The sequence below is a fragment of the Propithecus coquereli genome, unplaced genomic scaffold (assembly GCF_000956105.1).
Source record: "Propithecus coquereli isolate 6110/MARCELLA unplaced genomic scaffold, Pcoq_1.0 Scaffold535, whole genome shotgun sequence".
Lineage (NCBI taxonomy): Eukaryota > Metazoa > Chordata > Mammalia > Primates > Indriidae > Propithecus > Propithecus coquereli.
The window spans coordinates 698,534-724,184 of NW_012151230.1; the positions used below are offsets into that span (position 1 = coordinate 698,534).

Genomic DNA, 25,651 nt, shown 5'->3' on the forward strand with positions numbered 1-25,651 from the left:
AGTAATAGGTGAGGTTCCCATCAGGCATCGCTTCCCTCATTGGAGGGTCACAAGTCACAGGCGATTGCCCAGTCACTCATCTCGCCTGGCAGTGGACCGTCTGTTCTCAGCCCCTTGAATGAACTAGAGGCTGATTCCCATTGAGTAATGACCTTTTGCATCCAGAATTTGTCCTGTTTGTCCCCCTCTAGTCTTCCCTGAGGGGCCAGTGGTCATTTATCAGATTGTCTTCATATCGGTAAAGGGAAATCAACCCTTCATAGATTGTGGACACTGGCCCTGAAGCGACACTGTTTTCTGGAGGCCTGAGTCTCTCTGTGGGCTGCCAGGCAGAGTAGGGGCTTCTGGTGTCAGGCGCTCGATAGGGTTTGGCTCAGGTCCCCACCACTGTAAGTCTGGCTGTTCCCTGGGGTGACCCCTACAGTTCGGGAATACGTAATTGGGATAGAATATTGGAGGATGATGGTTTGTAGCTGGTGGCCTCACCAACCAGTCACGTGTAGGGACATGGAAGAGAGAAGAGTGGATCAGGTGGGGCAGGCCCGTTAGGCACAGCAGGGGGCCGGGAAGGGAGCTGAGGAGCGGTGTGTCGGGTGTGTCGGGATGGACCTGGGGGTCCATTCTGGAAGATGCGAGAAGGGCTGAGCCCCCGGACTGAGCCCCAGCGGGGTGGAGAGGGAGCACTGTCTCCAGGAGTCAGTCATGGCCTTATCAGGAGGAACAGCTCAGGCTCACCTGAGGGGACCCCACCGCGGGCCGGGAAGGGTCTTCCGCAGCCACGTCCCCCTTGATGGTGGATCCTTCAGCGCAATCACAGGAGCCAGGCTCCCGTCTCATAGGGTTCGGAGGACAAAATGCTCCCCAGGGCCAGTGCACCGGGCGGTGCACGGCCGTCTAGACACTGCACTCTGCGTGCCCCAGGTCCACCTGCAGGCCGTGGGCACGTGGCCCTTCTCTGGAAGGACACAGCCCGTGCATCTGAATCCGGGCTGGAAAGTGATGTGGCACCAGAGAGGATGACATTTGAAATTTACTTTAGGAAATGTCCCCTACAGTGCCGTCTGGTGGAGGGGGGGCGTCAGAGCAGACCGGGGCTGGGGAGACCCTGCCCTGCCTCCGCCCCGCGGCAGCCAGAGCCAGGCCAGTCGGCCAGGTCCAGCGTCCACCCTGCAGCCCCCGGCGGCCCTGGCAGCCGGCTCCTCGGGACAGGCTGGTGGCCCCCGGGCGGAGTTCCAGGTCAGACAGGCCTTTCAAATACGAGTGAGTGTCAGCCTCCCTCCCTGGGCATCGTCTCAGCCCGGGTGACTGAGTCAGATCTCGTGGGTAAATTAGCTGTGACGGCCGGCAAATCCTCGCCGTGGCATGCGTGCGCGCCCGAGTTCCAGGGTTTGCCCGCAGAACGGCGTGAGTCATACTCCACCATGCGGACGGACCACACTGGTTAATTCTCTCGTCCCGATGGCGGTGGGCTGGGTCCACTCTTAGTGCTGGAACAAGTGAAGGCTGGACTAAAGGTCCCGGGAGATGAGACAGAGGGCGAGCGGGGCCGGGATGAGCAGCCCTTCCAGGCAGGACCCTGGGGGTCTTGGCCGCGCACCCGTCAACCCCACGCAGCAGAGCAGCCCAGAGATGAGGGTCGTCCCTGGAATGACCGGGGCCCCCCCGGAATGTGGCATCACTCAGCCCGCGCTGCTTTCTGTAATCACGGCGAGAATTTCTCATGCAAATAAATTCAGCGTCAGCTGATTCTGCTACCATCGCCCTGCGAGTTTGCGTTTATTTGGGAACCCTGAGCAGTAATAAAAAAATCATTACCAGCCATAATAGGCTCGGTGGGGAGTTTGGCACTTCGATTCATCAGAGATCAGCCTGAGATGATTATTGTTGTTAAGAAAATGAGAGAAATACCTGTTGTGTGTTGATGAACTATAACGTAACCAATCAAACGTTGCCATTAGAAATCAAAGTCGGTGTTAAAATTTCATTGCTGTTAGGTTAGTGGCCAAATCTAATGACAGAACAAATGGGATCTTTGCACAAATAAAAAGATAATCACCTTTTAACGTCCCTGTTGTTCTTGGGCAACTGATGGGTGTTTACTTCTGACTTCGCAGTCATTGGGGCAGAATTGCTTCTTTTACATTATGACTGAGACCAGTTTTTTGCTGCTGTTTTTACTGAAGAGAGAGAGTTAATACCTATGGCGGCCTCGGGCCTGCCTGCCTCGGCATTTGGGAGCAACTCGAGGCTTCGCCGGCTCCTCTTAGAGCCCTAAGGCCTTGGAAGAAACCAAGCCCTCGAGGAACAAGGGAATAGTCCTTGTCTGAGACAAAATCTTTCCTTAAAAGCTTAGAAGTTCCTGCTTTGTTACCAAACGTAGACTCTGCCTATGTCTCGCTTAGAGACACGTTTTTCCTTTCTTTTTTCTCTTTCACATCCCAGCACCTAGCAGACGCCCAGTATAAACCCCGGAGGCAGTGAGTGCGCAACATGGCTCACTGCGCCACCACCCACTTCCCTCTGCCGTCTCGCCGTGCTCTGCTTTCACCATCGCTGTGCCGTGCGACCACGTCCCGGGGGACACACAACACTGATAAACGTTTAATGCATATTGGAAAAAATCTAACAAGCACATCAACTCTTGATTTCACAGATAGGGAGCAAGGCTAAATCTGCCGACATTTTGAAATTACGACAGAAATGCTAGTACGGTGGGCGGTCTGTTGCACATAACTGCACAGGTTGTGCTCTCCGCAGCTCCAAGGTGTGTCATTCAGAGAGTCTGGTATCAGTGAGCTTCTGTAGAGTTGAGCAGTGCACAACCTACACAACTGCCTGTTGCAGCCCTGACTGCTGATACACAGATAGGACAAGACAACGCAGGAGGTAGGCAAGTCACTCAAGCCTGGGAAATGATGTTCCAGGAACCACACAGACAGTTGGATAAATTGATTTTCTTTTAATTTCCTTACACTAAGTGCCTGAATTGATGCTGGTTGTTGTCATCGGTTGATGTGCAGTGAGCGTTTGGACTCGGGTCTGTGCTGAGTGCTTTACCGGGCCCTGAGGGGTTCCAAGACGAGGCCCTGCAGCTGGAGAAGCAGCTGTCCCCAGCCCTGGGCGCAGCGACTCGAGTGGCGATGAGAAGTCAGGGTGGAGGCGCGAGCGGGGAAGAGAAGGCGGCGGGGCCTCCGCGGCGCTCCTGCTCTGGCTGGGCCCTGGCTCGTGCGCCGGCGGCGTTCTCATGCCGCTGTCTCTGCCCCAGGACCCCTGCCATGATCGGCTGCTCGTTCGTGGTGGACCGGGAGTATTTCGGGGACATCGGCCTGCTGGACCCAGGCATGGAGGTGTACGGCGGCGAGAACATCGAGCTGGGCATGCGGGTGAGTGTGGCCGCGCGGGGGCTCTCGGTCTGGGTGGCGCCAGGAGCGGGTGGAAGAGCAGCGGGTTGGCACTTGGGCCTGTGCGGCGCGAGGGACCCCTCAGGCCCATGCGTGCCAGCGGCGTCTTCGATTTTCTGCGCTATACGAAGTGTCTGCTGCTGGTGACGGGTCGGGAACTTTGGGGAGCTGGTCCTGCAGCACCGAGAGCCCAGCGCCCGTCACGGCCTCTCCCAGAGCCGTGTCCCGTGAGGGCCGGGCGCGGGGGGCGTTTTGCCCCTTTGCTCCTTATCGTTGGCGTCTGGACGGTTTCATTTTTGTTTTCTTCGGTGTTTTGCCTGTGGTGCTTCTAGCCGCAGAAAAGGTTATTTAAGGCTAGTTTTTCACAATTTCTGTACAGCTTATTGAAGTTATGTCTTTCAATACCTATTTCCCGTAAGCCTTTAGATTAAAGATCGTGTCACGGTTATGAATCCACTAAACGAGAACGGTGGCCTCCCCTCTGCCTTCGCTCGGTGACTCCCTCGGGCTGGGCAGGTTAACGCCAGCGAACAGTTAGCGCCATTGGTGCCTTTAGTAGATTAAATTCCCGTGAACCTTTCGAAGACGGCACTTACAAATGTAGCGTTTTCTTTTCTTTTACTCACTCCGAATGCCTGATATCATACCAGAAATCCCCCCCCAAGCGCTAAAAGAACTCCCGTATGTCTGACACCCGGCGCTTAAACCAAATCGCAGGTTCTCTGAAGCGCTTCAGGGTGCGTTTGTGCCAGGCCCCCTCACCCGCCCAGTCTTGGGTGTCCGTCCTCAGTCCCGCGTTCAAGGGTGGAACCGGGAGGTGAATCCGGCAAACCCTCTAATGCGCCGACTTTCCGTCGCTGTTTTGATCATTACACCCAACCTCGGCCAGCCAGGCCTGAACGCAGCGTAAAAGCGTCGTTGTCGCGTCTGGTCTGTTTCATCCTCGCCGCCGGGAGGGATGCTGACCCTCCCTGGAGTGACATGACGTCAGCGCCCTCAGGAGCAGGTTCCCCCGGCGAACAGTCGCGCCCTGGGGAGCTGAGGTTGGCATCAGGCCGTGGGGTCTCAGAGGCAGACGGCGCGAGCCGCAGAGACCAGGCAGAGCAGGCTGGGAGGGGACCTGTGGCCACGGGAGCTGCCACCACCTGAGACAGAGGAATGGGGGGAGAAGGCAGCACACAGGAGTTGGAATCAGGGCACCTGGTAGAGCAGGTGTGGCCTGGTGACCAAGTGTGGGCAGGTATGGACAGCTGTGGGCAGATGTGGGCAGGTGTGAGCAGGTGGTCGGGTGAGGGCAGGTGTGGACAGAAGTGAGCAGGTGTGGGCAGGTGTGGGCAGGTGTGGGCAGATGTGGGCAGGTGTGAGCAGGTGGTCAGGTGAGGGCAGGTGTGGACAGAAGTGAGCAGGTGTGGGCAGGTGTGGGCAAATGTCAACAGGTGTGGACAGATGTGGGCAGGTGTGACCAGGTGTGGGCAGGTGCAGACAGAAGTGGGCAGGTGCAGGCAGGTGTGGCCAAGTGCGGCCAGGGGCCACATGCAGCACTGAAGACCTGAGGGGGACAGAGACCAGGGTGGGCCCCTGGGAGACTGGGTGTGCGGGGGCCGCGGTACTCAGACCACAGGGGCCACGCGGGGCCCTCCCGATGGAGTGGCCGGACTCGTGGGAGGAACTGGCAGGAGGTGTGGGCACCGGCCAGGCTCAGCGCCCTGGACCTCTGCCTTGGGGAGGCGGGCGGGCTGTCCTCCGCGCCTTTGGTCATCGGCGAGTCTTCACTGGGTGCGTGAAGGGCAGGCTCTTTAGAAGTGAAGCTGCTGTTGGAAGTTGGAAATGAGGATGGAAGGAGGGAAGGAAGCAGACGGGGCTGGGGGAGGGAGGGCGACCCACGGTGACGCCGGGGCCACCTGGGCGGCAGGCGCCGCTGTGCCCAGTCCTGTGGGAGCTCCGTGGCGCCCACAGAGCCCCGCCGAGCGTGGCTCCCCCGCCCTGACCCCTACCCTCCCCCGCCAGCCAGTGTCCTCCGGGAACTCGGACGCACATGCCATGGGCCGGGGTTTGCCGGGCCGTCACAGCTACTTTACCCACGAGATCTGACTCGGTCACCCAGGCTGAGACGATGCCCAGGGAGGGAGGCTGACACTCGCTCGTATTCGAAAGGCCTGTCTGACCTGGAACTCCGACCTGGGGGCCACCAGCCTATCCCGAGGAGCCAGCTGCCAGGGCCGCCGGGGGCTGCGGGGTGGACGCTGGACCTGGCCGACTGGCCTGGCTGCGGCTGCCGCGGGGTGGGGGCAGGGCAGGGTCTCCCCAGCCCCGGACAGCACTGAGGGGAGTTTGGAAACCGTGGGGAAAAGTGCTCCTGGCAGGGGGAACAGTGAGTGCAGAGGCCCTGAGGCAGGACCGTGGCTGGCGGGAGGGTGGCCGGTTGCAGAGACCGCAGGCGTCCCCTGGCCCACACACCGGCAATCGTCTGACTCAGGGCCGGTCGCCGCGCTCTGCCTCCCCCACCCCTGCGCAGACACCACCGCCTGACCCGGCAGCACGGCGGCGTGGGGGGGCACACAGCCTTTCTGATCGATTCAGCCCAATTAGAGCAGTAATTCCGTGGTCTCGGGGCCAATTTACATTCCTGCGATTGTACAAATGCCAGCTGCTCGCCCTCTAATGAGGAAAGTCCTGGAGCCCATTAGCGGAAAATGAATCTGCCGCGTCCGTCAGCGTTAATAAAGGTCAAGACAGAGTCAAGTGCGTCCAGCTGAGAGCGCTGTCTGCAGGGCACGGGCCGGGACCGCCTGTCTCTGTTCCGTGACTCACACACGCGCCGCTCCTCAGGTGCTACAGGAAAACCTTCTGTGCACAAGGCAAGTCCTGGACCCTGGAGACCCCCCCGCAGAGAGGGGCCGTGTTAGCACAGCGCATCTGGGGCCCAGGAGGCGGTTTTTCCTGTGTCCCAAGGGTGGGTTTGTACAAGGTCCTGTTCATACACCTTCTCGCAGAGGCAGAGAAGTGTCGTCGTTCTCCCGGCAGGGAGCGAGGGCCGGGTTCCCACAGCTGCTCCACTGCACACTCAGGGAAAAGGGAGTCCTGACATCAGACACCAGAGGGACACGCGGGTGTTTTCCTTCTCCATGAGCAGCGGCAGAAGGGAGAGGATGGGGCGGGGGACTGTCCTCTAGAGCTGCTTTCAGGAAGAGCTTGTTCTAGTCACAGGTGGCATGGAGACTGTCCCTGGGGCCGCATGCAGAGGCCTGGTAGCATAAGGCTGTGGTCCCCAACCCCCAGGCCATGGACCAGTCCGTGGCCTGTTAGGAACCGGGCCGCAGCAGGAGGTGAGCGGCAGGTGAGCGGGCGAAGCTTCCTCTGCATTTACAGCTGCTCCCCATCACTCGCATCACCGCCTGAGCTCCGCCTCCGGTCAGGTCAGTGGCGGCATTAGATTCTCACAGGAGCACAGACCCTACTGTAAACTGCATGGGAGGGATCTAGGTTGCTGCTACTTATGAGAACCCAACGCCTGGTGATCTGAGGTGGAGCTGAGGCGGTGATGCCAGCGCTGGGGAGCGGCTGCAAATGCAGATTATCATCAGCAGAGAGGTTTGACTGCACAGTAAACATAATGCACTTGAATCATCCCCAAACCACCCACCACCCTAGTCCATGGAAAAATTGTCTTCCGTGAAACCCGTCCCTGGTGCCAGAAAGGTTGGGGACCACTGGCTTGAGGCATCCCCACGGCCCAGCCGCCCGGGAGCAAGGCTGCAGCCACAGGTGAGCCTCCTCTCCCGCCAGCCCAGCGCTGCACCGGCGCAGTCAGGCCTGCAGGCTGGAGGGGCAGGTGCCACGGGGGGAGGGGATGTCTCCTGCCTGCTTTGTGACGAGGCCCTGCTAGAGTCCTGCCTCTGCCCATTAACCAGCTGGGCCACCTTCTCGCTCCAAGCCTCAGTTTCCCCATGTGTCACTGAGGAGGATGGCAGGGCTGAACTCCTGGGCTGCTCAGGGATTAAGTGCAGGGACACTCTCCGTGCCCAGAACATGGCAAGCCTGCGACAGATGCCAATTATTAGCGTGTGCAGATGTCCCTAAATACCACCTTCCTTTCCTTCGTGAGGACGGCTTTAGTGCAAAGCGCTGGAGAGGTGCTGACCGGGACAGGGTGAGAGTCACCCATGGCTCCGTCTCTGTCACCGCCGGGCGTGCAGCCTTCAGAGCCTGTGCGTGTATCCAGACATGCCCACGTGTGCACGTGCATGTGTCCACACATGCGTGTGTCCGCGGCGTGCGCCGCACGTCTCTGTTCTACCGTGGGTGGGCAAGGGCAGCGCAGCAGTCAGCGGCGCCAGCTTGGGGACGTTTCTGCTTCTCTGTCTCATCCGGCACGGAAACGATCATTCCAGTGTCTGAATCTGTCTCCACATCTTAGTCATTTCCTCAAGATAAATTCCGAGAAATGAAATTCGCTGAATCGGATGAAACACATATTTTATGGTATTTGATAAAATTTCCCAAATCCTCCTCCCTGCCCCCTCCCCCAAAAAGCTTTGTGTGATCTGCGTGTGTTTGTGTATTTGCATGGTGTGTGTGTGTACGTGTCTTTATGGTATGTGATATGTGTGTGGTGTGTATATGCGTGAGGAGTGTGGTGTGTGGTGTGTGTGGTGTGCATGTGTGTGTGTATGTGGTGTGTGTGTTGTGTGTGCATGTGGATGTGTGGTGTGTGTATTGTGTGTGCATGTGTGTATGTGTATATTGTGTGTGCATGTGTGTATGGTGTGTGTATTGTATGTGCATGTGTACGTGTGTGTGTGTTGTGTACATGTGTATATGTGTGTGGTATTGTGTGCATGTGTGTGGTGTGTGCATGTGTGTGGTGTGTGTATTGTGTATGTGTGTGGTGTGTGTATTGTGTATGTGGTGTATGTATTGTGTGTGCATGCGTGTATGTATGTGTTGTGTGTTGTGTACATGTGTACGTGTGTGGTGTAGTGTGTGCATGTGTGCATGTGTGTGTGGTATGTGCGTGTGTGTATGTGTGTGGTGTGTGTAATGTGTATGTGGTGTGTGTATTGTGTGTATGCGTATGTGGTGTATGTGTGTATTGTGTGCATGTGTGTATGTGTGGTGTGTGTATTATGTGTGCATGTGTATGTGCGTATATGTGTGTATGTGGTGTGTGTATGTGTGGCGTGTGTGTTTGTGTGGTTTTGTCCTCAGTAGTGGTACACGAGGGAGGCCGTTTCCCAGGCCTTGTAGCAAGTGGAGTCTGATCAAATATAATTGTCACTTTTTGCAAATATGTCAGACACAAAGGAAACGTCTTTGTGGGCTTAATTTGCGTTTCTTCAGTTACTAACGAGCTTGAACATATTTTGTGCATTTGTTGACCATATGTTTTCAGACCTTTGCCAGTTTGTTCTCACGGCTCCTTGTTTCTGGTTGACGTTCGGAGCTCTCAGCCCTCAGGGGTGTTAACTCTGCCGTCCCGTCCGTCACACGGGCACCGTCTCCTGTGTGTGCCCCATCGTCTGCCGGTGGCCAGGCCCTCGCCGTGGCTCTCAGAGGCCCATCTGAAAGCCTCCTCGACCATTTGAGTATCTTTCCTTCTGATGCGTTCGTAGTTCTTTTCTCACAGTGAAAGCTTTAATCCATTTGGAGTCTATGTATTTTTATGTGAGTAAGGTCGTGATCTTTCTTTACGTTTCCTCTGCCCCCGCCACACTGACGGGGAAGCCCCTCATCCCGCACCACGCGTGTCTGTCTTCGCTTGTGTCTGTTTCCAGCTTCCCTTTAGCCACAACCGCGTGGCCTTGTAGGATGTTTTAACGTCTTGCAATTGAATACAACCCCGTGGATATTATAAAATTTTCTTGGCTGTTCCTTTGCTTTCACTCTCTCATGTGAACTTCAGAAACATTTTACCACGATTCCATCCCATTTGCTCAGGTTGAGTTTACGCGACGTCACGCGGCAGCACGACTCCAGGAATGGGCTGTGGGATAGAATTCTGGGCTCCCGAATTCCTCTGATCACAGAGCCCCGATGTGTTTGTGGATTCTCTTCCCTTTATTCTTCTTGGGTGCTTGTCTGTGTTGTTAATCGGAGGCTCTGTGTCTTTTTACAAATGTAGCAGGTCCTCGGTTCCTTGGTACGTGCCCCCCCACCTAGAAACCCTCCTGGACGTTTGGGGGGGCTCCCCGACCCGTCTTCCAGGTTTCCTGATGGCTCTTTTCTACCTCCTGTCTCCTTATCATTCTGTGGTGTGTTCCGGGTGATTTCCCCGGTTCTATATTCCAACGAACAAATTCTCTCTTCAGTCACGTCCAGACAGCTATTTACACCACTTATTTAGCTCTGGTTTTTCATTTTAATGACTACCTTTTCTATTTATGAGATCTTCTTCCATTGGTATTTTTCATATCTGGTTGCATTTTTTAATAACTGTTTTGATTCATAAACTCATGTTCTTTTTAACGAATGCTTTTCTCTCTTTCCTTTATGTCTCTAAGATTCTAACAGTCGTCTTAAATCCTTCTTAACGTATTCTGTTTCTCTGTTTCCTTGGGTTTAAACTCGCCCATTTTGTTGGCTGTATTGGCTGCCTCTCCTGGAGGTGTGGATGTCCTTGGGTGCTTTTTCACCGTTTTAAGAACTCATTTTTCATGGGAGTTGCATCTTCTTCCTGAAAGGAAGTTTCGGATTATCTCATCCTAACACCCCCGGATCTATGACTCAGAACTTAGCGGCTGAGTTTCCACCCGAGGAGAGATCCTGGCTCCACTTTCCAAGCGTCGGCCGGATGGCAGGTGCCGCTGCCGCTCTGCCTGGTTATTTCTGCTGTGGCCTGGGATCAGGCGCAGCTTCTCTTCCCACTCAGGGAGCCTGGTCCCAGCCCAGGACTCACACAAGGAGTCCGGCCGCACACTCCGCCCGGGGCCCCCACGGCTCCAACCCACTCGTTCCAGCCGGCTTCTACTGTTTCTGAGCTATGGAGAGTTTCGTCTTGTTTTCTGGTAAATACTTTTAACTTTTAAAATAATCCATCCATCAAATCTCCGTGTTTGGAACAACAGGGCGGGTTTCCACACCCATGATGTAGGCTACACACCTTCCTGGACGTCCACCAGCTGCAGGGCCTGGGTCCGCGGAAACCTCGGCCTAACTGTAGCCGCGTCCCCATCTGGAGTCAGAGGCACGTTGCTGAAGCAGCAGCCGGACGTGGCTCTGCCGCTCAAGGGACGGAACAGAGGGTTATGGCGAGCGTGGGACGGTGAGGAGCCTCAGGCTCTCGGCGCCGCTGTGCTCACACGTCGGCTGTGTCAGAACCGAGGGCTGGTTAGAGCGCGGGCCGCGGGACCCGGCCCGGTTTCCGACTCAGCGGGTCTGAGGGGTGCATGTCTCAGGGGTGCCAGTTGGCACTGGCGCTGCTGGTTCAGGGACCACAGTTTGAGAACCACTTGCTCAGAAGGAAAAAACTATTTCTCTCTTTTCGTTCGTTTGAGATGTTCGAAGCGTTCAGTGAAACAAGTGGGCGGGATTTGGAGCGAAGGCCCCGCTCGGAAGTTTCTGTGGTCAGCGTGGGAATGGGAGCGCAGAGACGGCGGTTTCTGCAGCCTGGTGCGCAGGCTCGATTGCCCAGGAAGAGACGGCTTCTTGTCGAAAATTGACGGATTGAGCCCCTGAGCCCTGGGAGATGGGATTTGCCTTTCCAACACTAAATCCAGCAAATTCTGCCCCAGAGACAGACGGTTCCTGCAGAGCAGGAGTCTGTGTGACGGGGAGGCGCTGGCCTGTGGCTGCACGGGAGGAATTATTGTTTCCTGATGCCAGGCCTGGGCTCGGGGTGGGGACACTGAGCAGACTGTAAATCTTTAAAACTCGGGTTCAGCGCGAAACCTCTAAAGCTGATGCACACGGAGTTCTCTAGAGCGAATGCAGAGCCCTGGCTTTGTTAAAGGGGAATCCCGTGCTGCCAGAGGGCAGGTGCTGACGGCAACTCGTGCATCTGTGCCAGGTGATAGCCTGTGGGCAAGACGCCCAGGCTGCTGCCAGCCCCAGCCGACCTCTGGTGCAGCAGCCTCTGCCTGGAGGCCTGGCTAGGAACACCCAGCCTGCTCGGCTTCTCGCTGCCACGTCCTCGTGTTGATAACGCAGCTGTGCATGGTGCCTGGAGAGGGTCGTGCTTCTGTGTGGACGGATGCAGATGGGTGGGTGGAGGAGTAGGTGGGTAGATGGATCAGTGGGTGGATGGATGGTGGATGGATGGTGGATGGATGGTGGATGGTGGGTGGATGGTGGGTGGATGGTGGGTAGATGGATGGTGGATGGATGGATGGATAGGTGGATAGATGATGGATAGGTGGATGGATGGTGGATGGTAGATGGATGGATGGGTGGATGGATGGTGGGTGAATGGGTGGGTGGATGGTGGATGGACAGTGGGTGGATGGATGGATGGTGGATGGTGGATGGATGGATAGGTGGATGGATGGATAGGTGGATGGATGGTGGATGGTGGATGGATGGATAGGTGGATGGATGGATAGGTGGATGGATGGTGGATGGTGGATGGATGGATAGGTGGATGGATGGATAGGTGGATGGATGGTGGATGGTGGGTGGATAGATGGTGGGTGGGTGAATGGATAGGTGGATGGATAGGTGGATGGATGGTGGGTGGATGGACGGTGGATGGATGGATGGTGGATGGTGGATGGATGGATAGGTGGATGGATGGATAGGTGGATGGATGGTGGATGGTGGGTGGATGGATGGTGGGTGGGTGAATGGATAGGTGGATGGATAGGTGGATGGATGGTGGGTGGATGGGTGGATGGACGGTGGATGGATGGATGGATAGTGGGTGGATGGTGGGTGGATAGGTGGATGGATGGTGGGTGGATGGATGGTGGATGGTGGATGGATGGATAGGTGGATGGATGGTGGATGGTGGGTGGATGGGTGGATGGATGGTGGATGGTGGGTGGATGGGTGGATGTGTGGATGGATGGGTGGATGGATGGTGGGTGGATGGATGGTGGATGGATAGGTGGATGGATGGTGGGTGGATGTGTGGATGGATGGGTGGATGGATGGATGGGTGGATGGATGGTGGATGGATGGTGGATGGATGGATAGGTGGATGGATGGTGGGTGGATGGGTGGATGAATAGGTGGATGGATGATGGGTGGATGGGTGGATGTGTGGATGGATGGGTGGATGGATGGATAGGTGGATGGGTGGATGGATGGTGGGTGGATGGGCGGATGGGTGGATCGATAGGTGGATGGATGGTGAGTGGATGGGTGGATGGATGGTGGATGGTGGGTGGATGGATGGTGGGTGGGTGAATGGATAGGTGGATGGATGGTGGGTGGATCGGTGGATGGACGGTGGATGGATAGTGGATGGATGGTGGATGGATGGTGGGTGGATGGATGGTGGATGGATGGATGGATGGTGGATGGATGGTGGGTGGATGGGTGGATGGATGGTGGGTGGGTGAATGGATAGGTGGATGGATAGGTGGATGGATGGTGGGTGGATGGGTGGATGGACGGTGGATGGATGGATGGATAGTGGGTGGATGGTGGGTGGATAGGTGGATGGATGGTGGATGGTGGGTGGATGGGTGGATGGATGGTGGATGGATTGTGGGTGGATGGGTGGATGGATAGATGGTGGATGGATGGGTGGATAGATGTATGGATGGGTGGATGGATGGTGGATAGATGGTGGGTGGATGGTGGGTGAATGGATAGTGGGTGGATGGGTGGATGTGTGGATGGATGGGTGGATGGATGGATGGGTGGATGGATGGATGTGTGGATGGATGGGTGGATGGATGGATAGATAGGTGGATGGGTGGATGGATGGTGGGTGGATGGGCGGATGGGTGGATCGATAGGTGGATGGATGGTGGATGGATGGGTGGATGGATGGTGGATAGATGGGTGGATGGATGGATAGGTGGATAGATGGTGGATGGGTGGGTGGATCATTCAACTGTTATTGTATCCATGGGTTATTACAAAGACAAAAAAGGGAGAGGCAGGCTTGAGTAAATGTCATCCATAACTTGAGAAGCGAACTCCTATCCTCATTATTTTCAAGGTGAAAACCAGCTTTTATCACCATTCAGTGGGTCACCACACCCAAAAGGAAACTCACACTTGGTCACACACCTGAACCTGCCAGGAACAGACCAAGTCACCCCCCAGTCGTCCTTCCTGCCCACGGGGCAGCCCCCCCCCAGGGTGAAAGGCCCCAGAGCCCCAGAAAGACACCAGCACCTTTCTTAAACTCACGGAGTCAAGAGGGAGCTTTGGCTCCCATGGGGGCCAGGCCTTTCCCAGCCTCGCCAGTGGGCACCCGTCCACATCCCCCAGACCCTGGAGCCCTTCCCGAAGCAGGGAGGGGACACGTGGATCTCAGGAGGGAGGATGCCGCATGGAGACCGGGAGAGCCGGGGTAGCCGGCGGGGGCTGGGGGCCTGCGGACGGACCTCCTGCCGTCGTCCAGACACGAGCGTCTCCTCTTGCCACAGAAAACGTGCTGTCCTGCTGCAGGCCCTGCTCTGCCCGTGTCCTTGTGCGATGACAGGAGCCAGCCGTGGTGTGTGTGGTCTCCACGTGGCCCTCCACATGGGACGCTCCGGAATGAGGATCCCACGCCCACTTCTGACTCGCGGGATTCCCGGGGAGGGCGGGGTGGACCCGAGACAGCCAGGTCTCCCCCTCCGTGTCTGGGGCAGCGGGGCCCCTGTCTTCTCTCTCAGGGGTCCCTCTCGCTTGGGTTGGCTTCCCCCACCCCGCCGTCTCTCCCTGTCTCCCCCGCTCTCCCCCCAAGCATGGACGAGCTCCTGTGTCCCCCACCGGCTCCTTTCCCTGCACACATCCAACCCCCGTCCTGTTAGCCAAAGGGCCTTTGCTGAGTTCCAGACAGCGGGACGGGGCGGGTGATGTGTGCCCCAAGGCCTGGCGTGTGAAGCCCCCCCGTCCTCCACACTTTCTCCATCCCAGGCGGAACGTCCAGGACGGCCGTCCGTGGGACATAATGGAGCCGCCCCCACGCGGCGCCTGGTCCTGGGTGGCCGCATGGGCTGCCCGCCCTGCCCCGGGCTCCAAGCTGTGGCCTGGGCAGGACAGGTGAGCAGGCGTGAGGCTGGTTTCCAAAACCCTGGTGGCTCTGGGGTGCGGGGCCTGGCGGGAGTGGGGGTCGGGGTGGACGGCCCAGCGTGGAGAGAACCTGCGCTTGGAGGAGCCGTCAGGAAGGTGCGGCAGGACAAGAAGTGTGGGCAGCTGGCGGTCACGCCCCGGTGCCCAGGGCCAGCAGGCAGCCCCGGGAGGAGGGCGGCCCCAGGCTGTGGTGGCTGGGGAGGAGCCCGCCAGAGGGCCGGGCCACCGCTGCCGCGACGGCTGCCCTGTGCCCAGCGGAGCAGAGCCCGGGCCCAGCAGGGCACACCCGGGGGAGCGTCTTCCCCACCGGGTCGCTGAGCAGAGCGTCCGGGAGACCTGGGCCGTGACACAAACCGGGAGCCCCTAGCTCTGCCATGAGACAGAGACAGCACTCGAGCGGCCGGCCGGCAAGGGGGGCCCCCACGCACCTCTCTGCGGGGAGGGCGTGCGGCAAAATGGATGGACTCAGAGTCCAGGAAGCTGCTCCGTAAAAGTGATGGGGAGACACGGTCGCGCCGGCACCCTGCATGCGGGAGGCAAAGCCGCGGGGCCCATAATTGTTTCCCATTCTCCGTGCCTTCCGCAGGAAGTGCTGGCTTTTTAATAGCAGGGGCACGCCAGGAAAGTGTCACTCTGATCACTGTGGTGGCAGGAACAAATGGGCGGGAGAGTAGGCAGCTTCCCTCTGAGTAAACGCTCCGAGGCTCTGCCCGGGGAAGGTGCTCCCCTGTGTGGGGAAGGTGCTCCCTCTGCGCGGGGAAGGTGCTCCCACCGGGTGCAGCTGGGGCTCCCCGCCATGGGCAGAGGCTTAGTCCCAGCGCCCAGGCCCACAGTCAGGCATCTGTCAGCAGATTCTCGGCGCCGGAGTCCGGGCTGCAGGGAGCAGCGTTTCCAAATCTCACCCTCTTCCCAGTGAATAGGCTGTTCCTTGGCACCGTCCTGACAGGCGATTATTTTGGAATTTGGGGAGGACCAGGTTTTACCCGCAGGGCAGAAGACGCTGCCACTTTGGAATTCCTCCTTCCAGGAACCAGCAAGGACGCACCAGGGAGTCAGAGGGGCAGGGGCTGGGACCGGGCGGGGTCCCTCTGCTCCCCGAGGTTCCTTCCCCGAGCGCCCTCCCCCTGAGTGGCGCCAGGAGGCCACACCTGCTTCTCCACTGTGCACTTGCCCTTTCTGTTTGGGTGGCAATTTACCAAATTGATTGAGATAATTAGCAGTTAAGACACAGCGTGGGTGTGACTGGAGCGTGTGACTCCACTCGGTGACACCTCCACAGCTCCAGGTGAAGAAGCAGCCTCAGGGCTCAGCGCAACAGGCAGGGTTCCCCGCCCCAGCTCAAACCAGCTGTGTGAGCTTGGGTAGGTCACCTGCCCTGTCTGTGCCTCCGTTATTATTTTCATCTGCAATGAGGACAGGTTAATCCCCCACCAGCCCTGACAGAGGATTGCCGGGTTCCTTTTCATTCAGCTGCCACCCCTGGTCCAGCTTCGTTGGTTAGGAGTATAACAGAAAACCTCATTAACTGAGGCATAAGCAGGCGGAGATTTGTGTGTCTCGTGAAGCACAGAGCTGATGGGGCACCTCTATGGCACCCATGGGAACTAGGGCTCTTTCTGACTTTCCCTCTGTCATCCTCACTATGCGGGCTTTGACATACGTGGCTATCACCTCATGGTCACAGGATGGCTGCCACGCCTCCAGACCTCACACCCACATTCCTAACAGAATGGAAAGGGGGCAAAAGGCTCTGCCGGCTGTGTCTGTTCTTTTTGCAAAATCAGGATAAGCCACAGCTTTCTCGAAAGCCCCATTCTGAGACTTCTGCATATTCCTCATTGGCCAGAGCTACACCCCACAGCCACCTCTAGTTGCGGGAGGCTGGAAGGCCAAGCGTTTGTGGATGAGCGTGAGTGAGTCGGAATGTCCGGCTCCATCCTCTTTCACAGCAATGACGGGTTCCCCGCCGTAGCCGCCAACGCAGCGAGGCCTGAAAGCCCAAATCCTGAAGATGCTCTTCGAGGCCCTGCGTCTCCAGCCTGTGCCTGCTGCCTGCACCCTGCCACCGCCCACGGCCCCAGGTGGACACCCTCCGGTCCCTCGCCTGATCTGCCCTGGGGCTGCCCGGAAGGGGAGGGCCTGGGACGTTGCCCCGAGACCCGAGAGCCGGACCGTGTGCGTTGGCTCCCGCGGGAGGGTTTCACTCTGCACCCTGGTCCTCAGACTCTGGGCGTTGGTCCCCTCCGGCCCTCAGAGCGGAGAAGCCATTGCCAATGTTTATATGAAATTTACGGAGCGGTCACTCTCTTTCCCGTAAAGCCGCGGCCGCAGAGCCTCTCAGTTCTCCCTGTCGCGTGAGGGTGTTTCCAGGGCAACACGCGGGCACAGTTCTGCCGTCAGATCACGTATCGGTCCCCGGTATCAAAGTATATGAGAAACTTCAAGGTCATGAACTGCAACTCGGCAGAGAACCGCCCGGGCACGGGGACCCTGAACTCAGTGCGCTAGGAATTGGGGGTCGGGGGGTCCTTCCCGTCGTTCAGGAGTCGGAACAGGTGCTCGCCCAGCGAGGGGACGGACCCAAGGCGGCTTCCGGGACCAGCCTCTTCCCCATCCCTGGGGCTGGTGCCGCTCTCATTCGGTGGCCCTCTGCAGACCCCAAGGCAGGCACCGCCCACACCCAGGGCAGAGCCAGCAGGGCAGGGTCGGCCTCCCCCCGGAGCGAACACAGAAGCGTGTTTCGCTCAGGACGCAAAGTCACCTCCCGCCGGGTCCATGGAACCCCAGGCTTGCGAGCCCCGGCTCAGCCTCAGGAGCTGCGTCGCCGGGATCGCGGAGGGTCGGGTGCGCAGGGAGGACGGTCACATGGCTGCGCGGGGAGGGGCGGCTGCGTTGGCTGCGTGCCGCGGAAAGACGCCTTGGCGGGCCAGGACCACGGGGACCGAGTGACCCCCACACCCGGGGAGCCTGGCTTGCTCGGAACGTGATTTGTTCCAGCCGTGGGTGGCGTCGCGGGGGAAGCCGTCGGTTGTCCGCGGTGAGACGGCCCAGCAATGCCCCTTCTGCTGCGACTTGGCTTTCTGAAGGCAGAGAGTGGGTGCGGGGGGGGGAGCCCCCCATTCCCCAAAACAGGGGACTTGGCCTCTGCAGTGGGTCTCCCCAGAACCTGCGAACGTGGCCTCGGGAACGGGGTCTCGGCAGGTGTGACGCAGGTGAGGGTGTGAGACGGGAGCGTCAGGGACCGGGGCGGGGGGCCGGAGTCCAGTGACGCGTGTCCTTGTCACAGGTCAGGCAGAGGGAGGTTCGAGACTCGCACACACACAGGCTTTGATCCCGGCTCTGCTCTGTGCAGCCCTGTGCGGCGGCTTGGCCTCTCTGACCCTCGGCATCCTCTTCCGTAAAGCAGCGGGAACGATGCTGGCGGAACCGACCCTTCCCGGGTTGTGGTGGGGGATGCGTGAGATGAGGCCATGTGCCTGGCGCACCCGTGGCTCCCAGAATGTTTAAATTAGGGGCGACAATCTGAGCAAAGGCAGAGCTTGAGCCGAGTTGATCGGACCTGCTCGTCCACCGTGAAGTCAACCCGGCGGGAGGCTCCGGCATGTTCTCCGTGCGGTGGGCGGGATGGGCGAGGGCAGTAGTCAGGGCTCTGCAGAGAAACGGACCAATGGGCTGCGGCAGACACGGACGCAAGGAATTGGCCCTCGCGGTTACGCAGGCCGAGAACCCCAAGATCCGCGGTCGGCAGGCTGAGACCCAGCACAGCCGAGGGTGTCGCTCCAGCGTGGCGGGAGAGGACCACGTCCCGCTCAGGCAGCGGGGCAGGGACGCGGACGCCCCCTGCTCAGCCTCCCCTCCCACTCCGGCCTCCGTGTGCTGGACAAGGCGCCCCCCACAGAGGAATCTGCTTCCTCAGCTACAGATTTAAACGTCAGTCTCCCCCGACCCCAGACACACCCAGGATGATAATATTCAATCGAATATCCCAGCCCCACCCCCGCCCCCAGCAAGTCAAGTCGACACACAGAGTTAACCGTCGCGGCGAGGGCCGCCTGGGCTGCCATGGAACGGAACGGAGCGGGGTCGAGTTAAAGCGTGGTGCCTAGAAGGCCGAGTGGTGTCTAAATGAAGCCACCAGACGTGAGCGTGGGTCGGAGGAGCTCACGGTGCAAAACACGCTTCTACCACGCGTGGGGATCGACAGTGAGGGGCGGGAGTTTCAGGTGCAGAGGAAGCGAGATGGCCGGGCTCCCGTGCAGCCCTGGAGCGTGTTTGCGGGGCAGGCTGGAAGCTGGGTGCTGGGGGAGCGGCCGGGGGGCTCCCCGCTCGGAACAGCTCGGACAGGCGGGGACCACAGAAAGGGGGTGACCAGTGTCGGGTGAGTGGAACGAGAAAACCCACAGTCACGCTACATGCAAGAGAAATCAAACTGGGTCTGAAAAGTCCCAAAGAGGCGGCTGCCGTGTGCCGGGCTCTGGCGGACACACCCCGCCTCCCCTGAAAACCAGCCAGCGGGCGGCGCGGGCGCCCCGGGGTCGCCGGGGTGGGGGTCCCCTCGTCGGGAGGGCGGGGAGCGGGGCCACCCGCTGGCCCTGGGCTGCCCGGCCACGGCCCCGCGCTCTCCCCGCAGGTGTGGCAGTGCGGCGGCAGCATGGAGGTGCTGCCCTGCTCCCGCGTGGCGCACATCGAGCGCACCAAGAAGCCCTACAACAACGACATCGACTACTACGCGAAGCGCAACGCCCTGCGGGCGGCCGAGGTGTGGATGGACGACTTCAAGTCCCACGTGTACATGGCCTGGAACATCCCCATGACCGTGAGCCGGGCGCCGGGCAGGGCTGGGGAGGGCGTGGGCTGCCCGTGGCCTCGGCGTGGGAGTCAGAGCCGGGGCCGGGGCCAGGCCAGCGCGGAGGCCGCCCACAGACCCGGCCCCGTCGGGAGAGGGCTCCCTTCACCCTGGCCCGGCCCTTGTGGTAGAGACGTGTCCTGAGCCCACGGGGAGGAGCCAGCGAGGGCCCCGCCCAGCCCCGGCCTCGCGGCACCATAACGCCGCAGCCACCCTGGGCACCGGCCCCACTCACGCCATCGGCAGGCGCCCGTCAGCAAGGCGCACCCCGCCCCGCACACCCCTCGGCCGAGCCTCAGCTCTGCTCTCCCCGTGCACAGGCCTGTCCTCGTGAGGCCCTGGGGCAGGCGCCGTGGTCCACAGCACTGGTTCTCAAAGTGGGGGCCGCGGGCCGGCACCACCAGCGTCACCGTCACCCAGGAGCGAGTGGGAAGGCAGATGCTGGGCCCCGCCCGGCTCCTGCGCGGTCAGGAGCTTGGGGTGAGCCCGGCCACCTGTGCCCTCCCTTGACCTCTGCACTCATTAGCCTTTGAGAGCCGCCGTCCACAGCCGATCTGTTACCTCGCGTTGGTATCAGGGAACAGAGTCCTCCAGCTGGACTCGGAATTCCAGGGCTCCAGCCTGGGGCGTGGACGTGGACGTGGCTGGTCTGTCTCCAGCCCTGCAGAGGCCAAGCTGACACCGCATGGCCCAAGGCCCCCTCCCATAGGTCTCACCGCAGCGTGGACTCTCTGGGGTGGCCCAAGGCCGGGAGGACAGGGACACTCTCAGGTTCCAGGGCCCCGGAGTCACCCCCCAGGACTGGCGGGGGCCAGACCCCGATGTGAGGGGCACAGACGAGCCAGGCCCGCACCCGGCAGGGCCCTCCCCACCAGGAAGCGCTGGGCGGGCAGGAGGCCCCAGCCAGCACCCCGGGTCCCTGGGGTGGGGCCGTCCTGGGAGGAGGCGGGGGTGGGGGGCCCTGGGAGTCACTCACGGGGCAGAGACCGAAGTCCTGGGTGTGCGGCGCTCACTGACCCCTGCCCGCTCTGGCCCGCAGAACCCGGGCGTGGACTTCGGGGACGTGTCCGAGAGGCTGGCCCTGCGCCAGAGGCTGAAGTGTCGCAGCTTCAAGTGGTACCTGGAGAACGTGTACCCGGAGATGCGGGTCTACAACGACACGCTCACGTACGGAGAGGTAGCGCCTCCGCCGGGGGGCCCGGTCAGGCGGGCTCTTCTCCCCGCGCCGACTCCCCGCGCCCTCGCCCGTGCGCGGTGTAGTTCTCGGACATCCGGGTCCCCGGGGCGCGGGCACAATCGCAGGTACCGGGGCACACGCCAGTGTATGAGCCCACGTGAACACACGCGTGTACGCTTGCATACAAAAATACACGCAAGTAGATACAGACACGTGTGTGCACAGACACGCCCACACCCAGACAGCTCCCCGTGGCCGTGCCTCGGCCGGGGACCCCTCGGTGACCCCGGGGTTCTCCTGTCGCCTCGGCTGCAGGTGAGAAACAGCAAAGCCAGCGGCTACTGCCTGGACCAGGGAGCGGAGGACGACGACCAGGCCATCCTGTACCCCTGCCACGGCATGTCCTCCCAGGTGAGAGCAGCGCCTGCCGCCTGGCGACACTCCCGCGGGAGCAAGGGGTGGGGGACCCACCCCGGACCCAAGGCAGGCGGGAGGTGGCACAGAGGACGGGCGCTCGAAGGCCCGTGGAGCGTCCTGGTGCCACCGCGGCCGCGCTCGGGGGCCTCCCTGCCCCGCAGGGCGGCGTGACGCGGGGGTGGAGAGCGGGGCCTTGGTGCCAGGGGGCCTTGGGCAGGTCACTTCATACCCCCGCCTCAGTTTACCGTCAGTCCGGTGGGATGGGATGGGATGGTACAGACTCACTTCTCAGGCCGCCGTGTGGATTAAAGCGGAGAACGTGGGCGAAGCGCTCGCCACCGTCTGGACGTGACGCGGGAACCGTTATGCCGTCACGGTGTTGTCCCATTAACTGAGCAGCCGCCAAGCGACTGTCGGTCCTGGCTCCACCTCAGAACCTCCAGGAGAGCTGGGCCAGACCCAGGCCCGCGGCCCCGTAGCGCTCAGGGGGTCCCGGGGCGCCGACCCCACGAGGAGACGGCTGTTTCTGGACACGGGTGAATTCCCGTCTGCGAGTAACGACGGTGCTTCTCTTTAACGTGTGGATGTTACTTCAATTAAACCCGACTCCGGCCTTCCCCGGGGTGAACTGGGGCCCTCCCTGAAGCTGAGCCATCGTCACGAACGTCCCTCCGGGCGGAAATCCAGCGTCCAGGCGGAGAAGGTGTCCGCCCGGCGTGCGCTAATTGCGGGCCGTGGGGTCGCCCTTCCCTCCCCCGCGTTGGTGGCCTTATCTGGACTGACGCTCCGGCAGCTTCTCAGCACAGCGGCCTTTGACTGAGAGCGAAACGGAATCACCGTGGAGATTGGAACGGCTTCCGTGAAGAAATCTCATCTGCTGGGCCCGTCACGGCGGGTGACTCCGGCCGCACCGTCTTCTCGTGACCAGGGCGAGAGGGCCTGTGGGGGGGCCTGGAGGTGTCTGTGGGGGCCTCCGAGCTCCGGGACAGGGAGCAGGACACGGTGGCCAGGGCACACCAGGGCTGTGTCCCCACAGCAAATTCTCCCGCCGTCCGGGGTGTCTGCTGACACAAGGTGGGGCTGGGCTGGGCTTGGGGGGCCCGAGTGGCTGGGCTTCCTCACGGCGTGGCGGCCACGTCCCAGGAGAGCCAAAACGCTGTGGCCATTCTTGACCCAGCCTCAGAAGCAAAACTTGGCGCGTCCACACGCGCCCCGACACACAGGAAGAGACGGAAGCTCGGCCCCTTGATGCTGTGTGTCGGGGTCACGTTGCTACGTGGGTTCGTGGGGCGCAGAAACAGTGGCGGGTTGTTCCCAGGGAGATCGTATCGGCAGAAACAGTCTTCCGAACGCGCTCAGGCCTCCTGTGCGTGCGCATGGGGCAAAGAGACGCGGTTCGAGGAACGCGCTTCACGTACCAGCAGACCGAGGTGTTTGCTGAGCGCTTGCGGTGGCCTTGAGCACTTTGCACCTGGTGTCTCGTGTAATCCCTACCGTGGCCCCGGGCAGGTGCTGTCCCAGTGCCTGCTTCGGACGAGGGAACGAGGCGCAGGGAGTTACGTGACGTGCCCAGGGCCCCACGGCTGGGAAGTGGGTGCAGGGAGCCATGTCACGTGGTGCCTTGTCGTGCAAAACCGGCACAAACCAGGACCCGTGGACGTGACCCTGGGGCCGCCTCGTCTGGAAATAGTTTTCTTCGTGGTTCGAGGCCCACTGAGGCTGACCTGGGGCCTGTGTGACGTTCTCCTCCCGCGTCCACACCTGAGGCTGCGGCGCCCCTGGCCGTGCCACCGCGCAGGCTGTGAGCAGGGTTCTGGGAAGCAAGGGTCCCAGGCGGGTTCTGCTTCAGGGACTTGTCGGACGGCACAGGGTACCCGTCCCCCCAGGCCAGGACAGCCTGGAGCTCAGCTCTGAGCTCTGCCCCCCACGGGAGACAGACACGCTCAGCCGCCCTCCTCCTTCCCATCTCAGGTGCCCATGGCGGGCTGGGGGCAGGGAGGGAGGCGCGGCCAGCGCAGGGCCTGCCGTCCTTGGGCCACGGCTCCGGGAGCCCCATGTGCCCAGGGGCAGCACCCTCCCTGCTCTGCTCTCCAGATGCCCACATGGGCTTAGCTCCGGGGGCCCAATGGGGAGCACCTCCCTGGGAAGGAATTATTAATTAATACATCTCCAGCTCTCAGGCTGCAGCCCTGGGCAGAGCTCCTTCCTGTTCCAGAACTTTCTATAGCCAGCAGGGCCGGGGGCTTGGTGCTGTTCCTGAGCCTTGACCTCCGGCCTGGGCCTCGGGAGATGGGGGTGGAGTCCACCAGGGCACGAGCTGGCAGCTCTCGGCACACGCGGGTGTCCAGCAGCCGGCCCACCCTGAGGGTCTCGTACGGCTGGGGCTCCTCCAGCCTCCCGGCGGGGCCGGCCCCCCAAACCCCCCATAGCTCCACCTTCCAGAAGCTGAGTGGTGACGGGCCGGGCGGCGCCCCCTCCTCCATTCTGGGCCTCCCAGCCCAGCCCCTAGGCCTGGCCCTGCCCGGCCATCCTCTCCTGTCCCCTACGGCGTCCCCAGGGTGGGAGGTGCCAACGCAGCCACTCATGAGGCCCTGTTTATGGCGGGTGCAAGGCGGCCGCCTGGCCTGTCTATGCCCCCTGGTGCTCGCCAGGGCAGCGGGAGACGCGGGCAGTGGACCAGCCTGGGCGTCGCCCTCACGGCTCTCCCGCCCTGTCCCCAGCTGGTGCGGTACAGCGCCCACGGCCTCCTGCAGCTGGGCCCCCTGGGCTCCACGGCCTTCCTGCCCGACTCCAAGTGTCTGGTGGATGACGGCAGGGGCCGCACGCCCACCCTGAAGAAGTGCGAGGACGTGGCCCGGCCCACGCAGCGGCTGTGGGACTTCACCCAGGTCAGCGGGCGGCCGAGACCCCCAGGCAGCTCCGCCCGGGGCCAGCCTGACAGCTGGGAGTCAGGTGGGGTGGGGGGGCCAGGACAGAGGGCAGGGCCCCAGGTCAGCGGCTCCTCCATGAGCCCCCGTGCTCAGCTCAGAGAGGGAAGGTGACTTGCCCAGGGTCACACAGCTAAAGAGGGGCGGAGCCAGTCGGCCTGGTCACCCCTTCCAGCCTCCACTGCCCCTGACTCCGGCCTCTTCCAGCCTCCACTGCCCAGGCTCCCGGACCCCGGGGGAGAGGGAGGAGGACAAAGGCGGTGGGTGGGACACTCCTTTGACCTCGGCTGCCGGGGAAATGGGAAAGTCAGGAGATCCTCGGAGCTTGGCTGAAATCAGCCCCGACTGCCCCGGCCCCCCATACACCCGCCCAGTCCCCCAGAGCCCGGCTCGCTGAGCCCCACCTGACCCATGTCCACCTGGGCTGCGCCTCCAGGCTTCCCGCCCCTCAGTCCCAACACGCCCTCGGCGGAAGTGCTGGTTCCTCCTCGGAAGGAACACGGTTAGGGCGTTAGGGTGTGGACAGCCTCTGGGGACACACAGCCCGACCCATACCGCTCTGGCCTCGCAGCCGGATGGGTTTTCCGGAAACCTTCTGCCCGCGGGACCTCTCTACGCAAGGGCCCTTGGCGGTCTGCTGCCCCATGAACGATCAAGTCCCACCCTGACCCGGCCCCCCACCAGCCCCCGACCTGGGTGTCTTCCAGGAGCTGCCCCCCCAAGCCCCTCCTTCCCTCCTGGGGCCCCACACAGGCCTCGATCACCCCCTCTGTGGGCAGAGCTCGTGACAGACAGGGCTGCACCTGCCCTCGGCAGTGGGGTTCGGGGCTTGCGGGTACGGGAGAGGCCGCAGGGAGGACCTGTCGCTGCTGTCTGCCGGGACAGCGAGGGCCGAACGTGCCCAAGTGGCCGGGCTGGGCAGGGCCAGTGGGAGAACCTGCTGATCTGCCTCCTGGGGTCCCCAGGCCTGGGCCAGCGCCAAGTGGCTGCAGAGGGGACCGAGGGACCTGAGGGAGGTGCCGTGGGGAAAAGGCCTGTCTGGGCCCCCAGAGTTTGTCTTCCTGGCCCCTGTTGGGACCCCAGCGGGCAGGGCAGGCTGGAGGGGTGGACACAGGACAGGGACGGGACCGCGGGGACAGGGGACCTGATGGACCCTGGGCCTTTGGGGCTGGGGCCTGGGATCACCCCTCACTCTCAGGGATGCCTCTGCAGGAAGGGGACCCCCGGGCTCCCAAGCTGACTCAGTTTCCCTTACCCCACAGAGCGGGCCCATTGTGAGCCGAGACACGGGCCGGTGCCTCGAGGTGGAGATGTCCAAGGACGCCAACTTCGGGCTGCGGCTGGTGGTGCAGAGGTGCTCGGGGCAGAAGTGGATGATCAGAAACTGGATCAAGCATGGGCGGCACTGACCGCCCCGGCCCCGGCCCCCACGCGAGGCAGACCCTCGCGGACCGAGCCCGCCGGGCTGGGGGCTGGGCTGGCACCCACTGGCTCCTCCGCCCCGGACCCCCCAGCAGCCCCGAGCCACGCCTGCACATCTCGAGGTTCTGTGGCCCGGACAGCAGAGTCTGGCGGCTGGGGCTCCCGCCACCCTCCTGGACAGGCGGCTCTGCTGAGGGAGGGCGTCTGAGGACAGCGGGCGCCGACTCCGAAACACGTGCCTTTTCTATGGTATCTCCTGTCCAGGCTTCCGGGCAGCCACGTCTTCTGCATG

General features: G+C 61.2%; 1 protein-coding gene across 1 annotated transcript in view; it reads left to right on the forward strand.

The window, feature by feature from the left end:
• The window catches only part of GALNT9 (polypeptide N-acetylgalactosaminyltransferase 9), a 71,841-nt gene extending 46,493 nt beyond the window's left edge, over window positions 1-25,348 (forward strand). Inside the window, exons 8-13 of the mRNA XM_012657247.1 lie at window positions 3,266-3,383; window positions 19,201-19,386; window positions 20,456-20,593; window positions 20,909-21,004; window positions 23,731-23,898; window positions 25,200-25,348. Of these exons, the coding sequence (XP_012512701.1) occupies window positions 3,266-3,383; window positions 19,201-19,386; window positions 20,456-20,593; window positions 20,909-21,004; window positions 23,731-23,898; window positions 25,200-25,346 (853 nt within the window). The 3' untranslated portion in view covers window positions 25,347-25,348. The remainder of the gene's footprint in view (window positions 1-3,265; window positions 3,384-19,200; window positions 19,387-20,455; window positions 20,594-20,908; window positions 21,005-23,730; window positions 23,899-25,199) is intronic.
• Window positions 25,349-25,651: the final 303 nt, after the last annotated feature.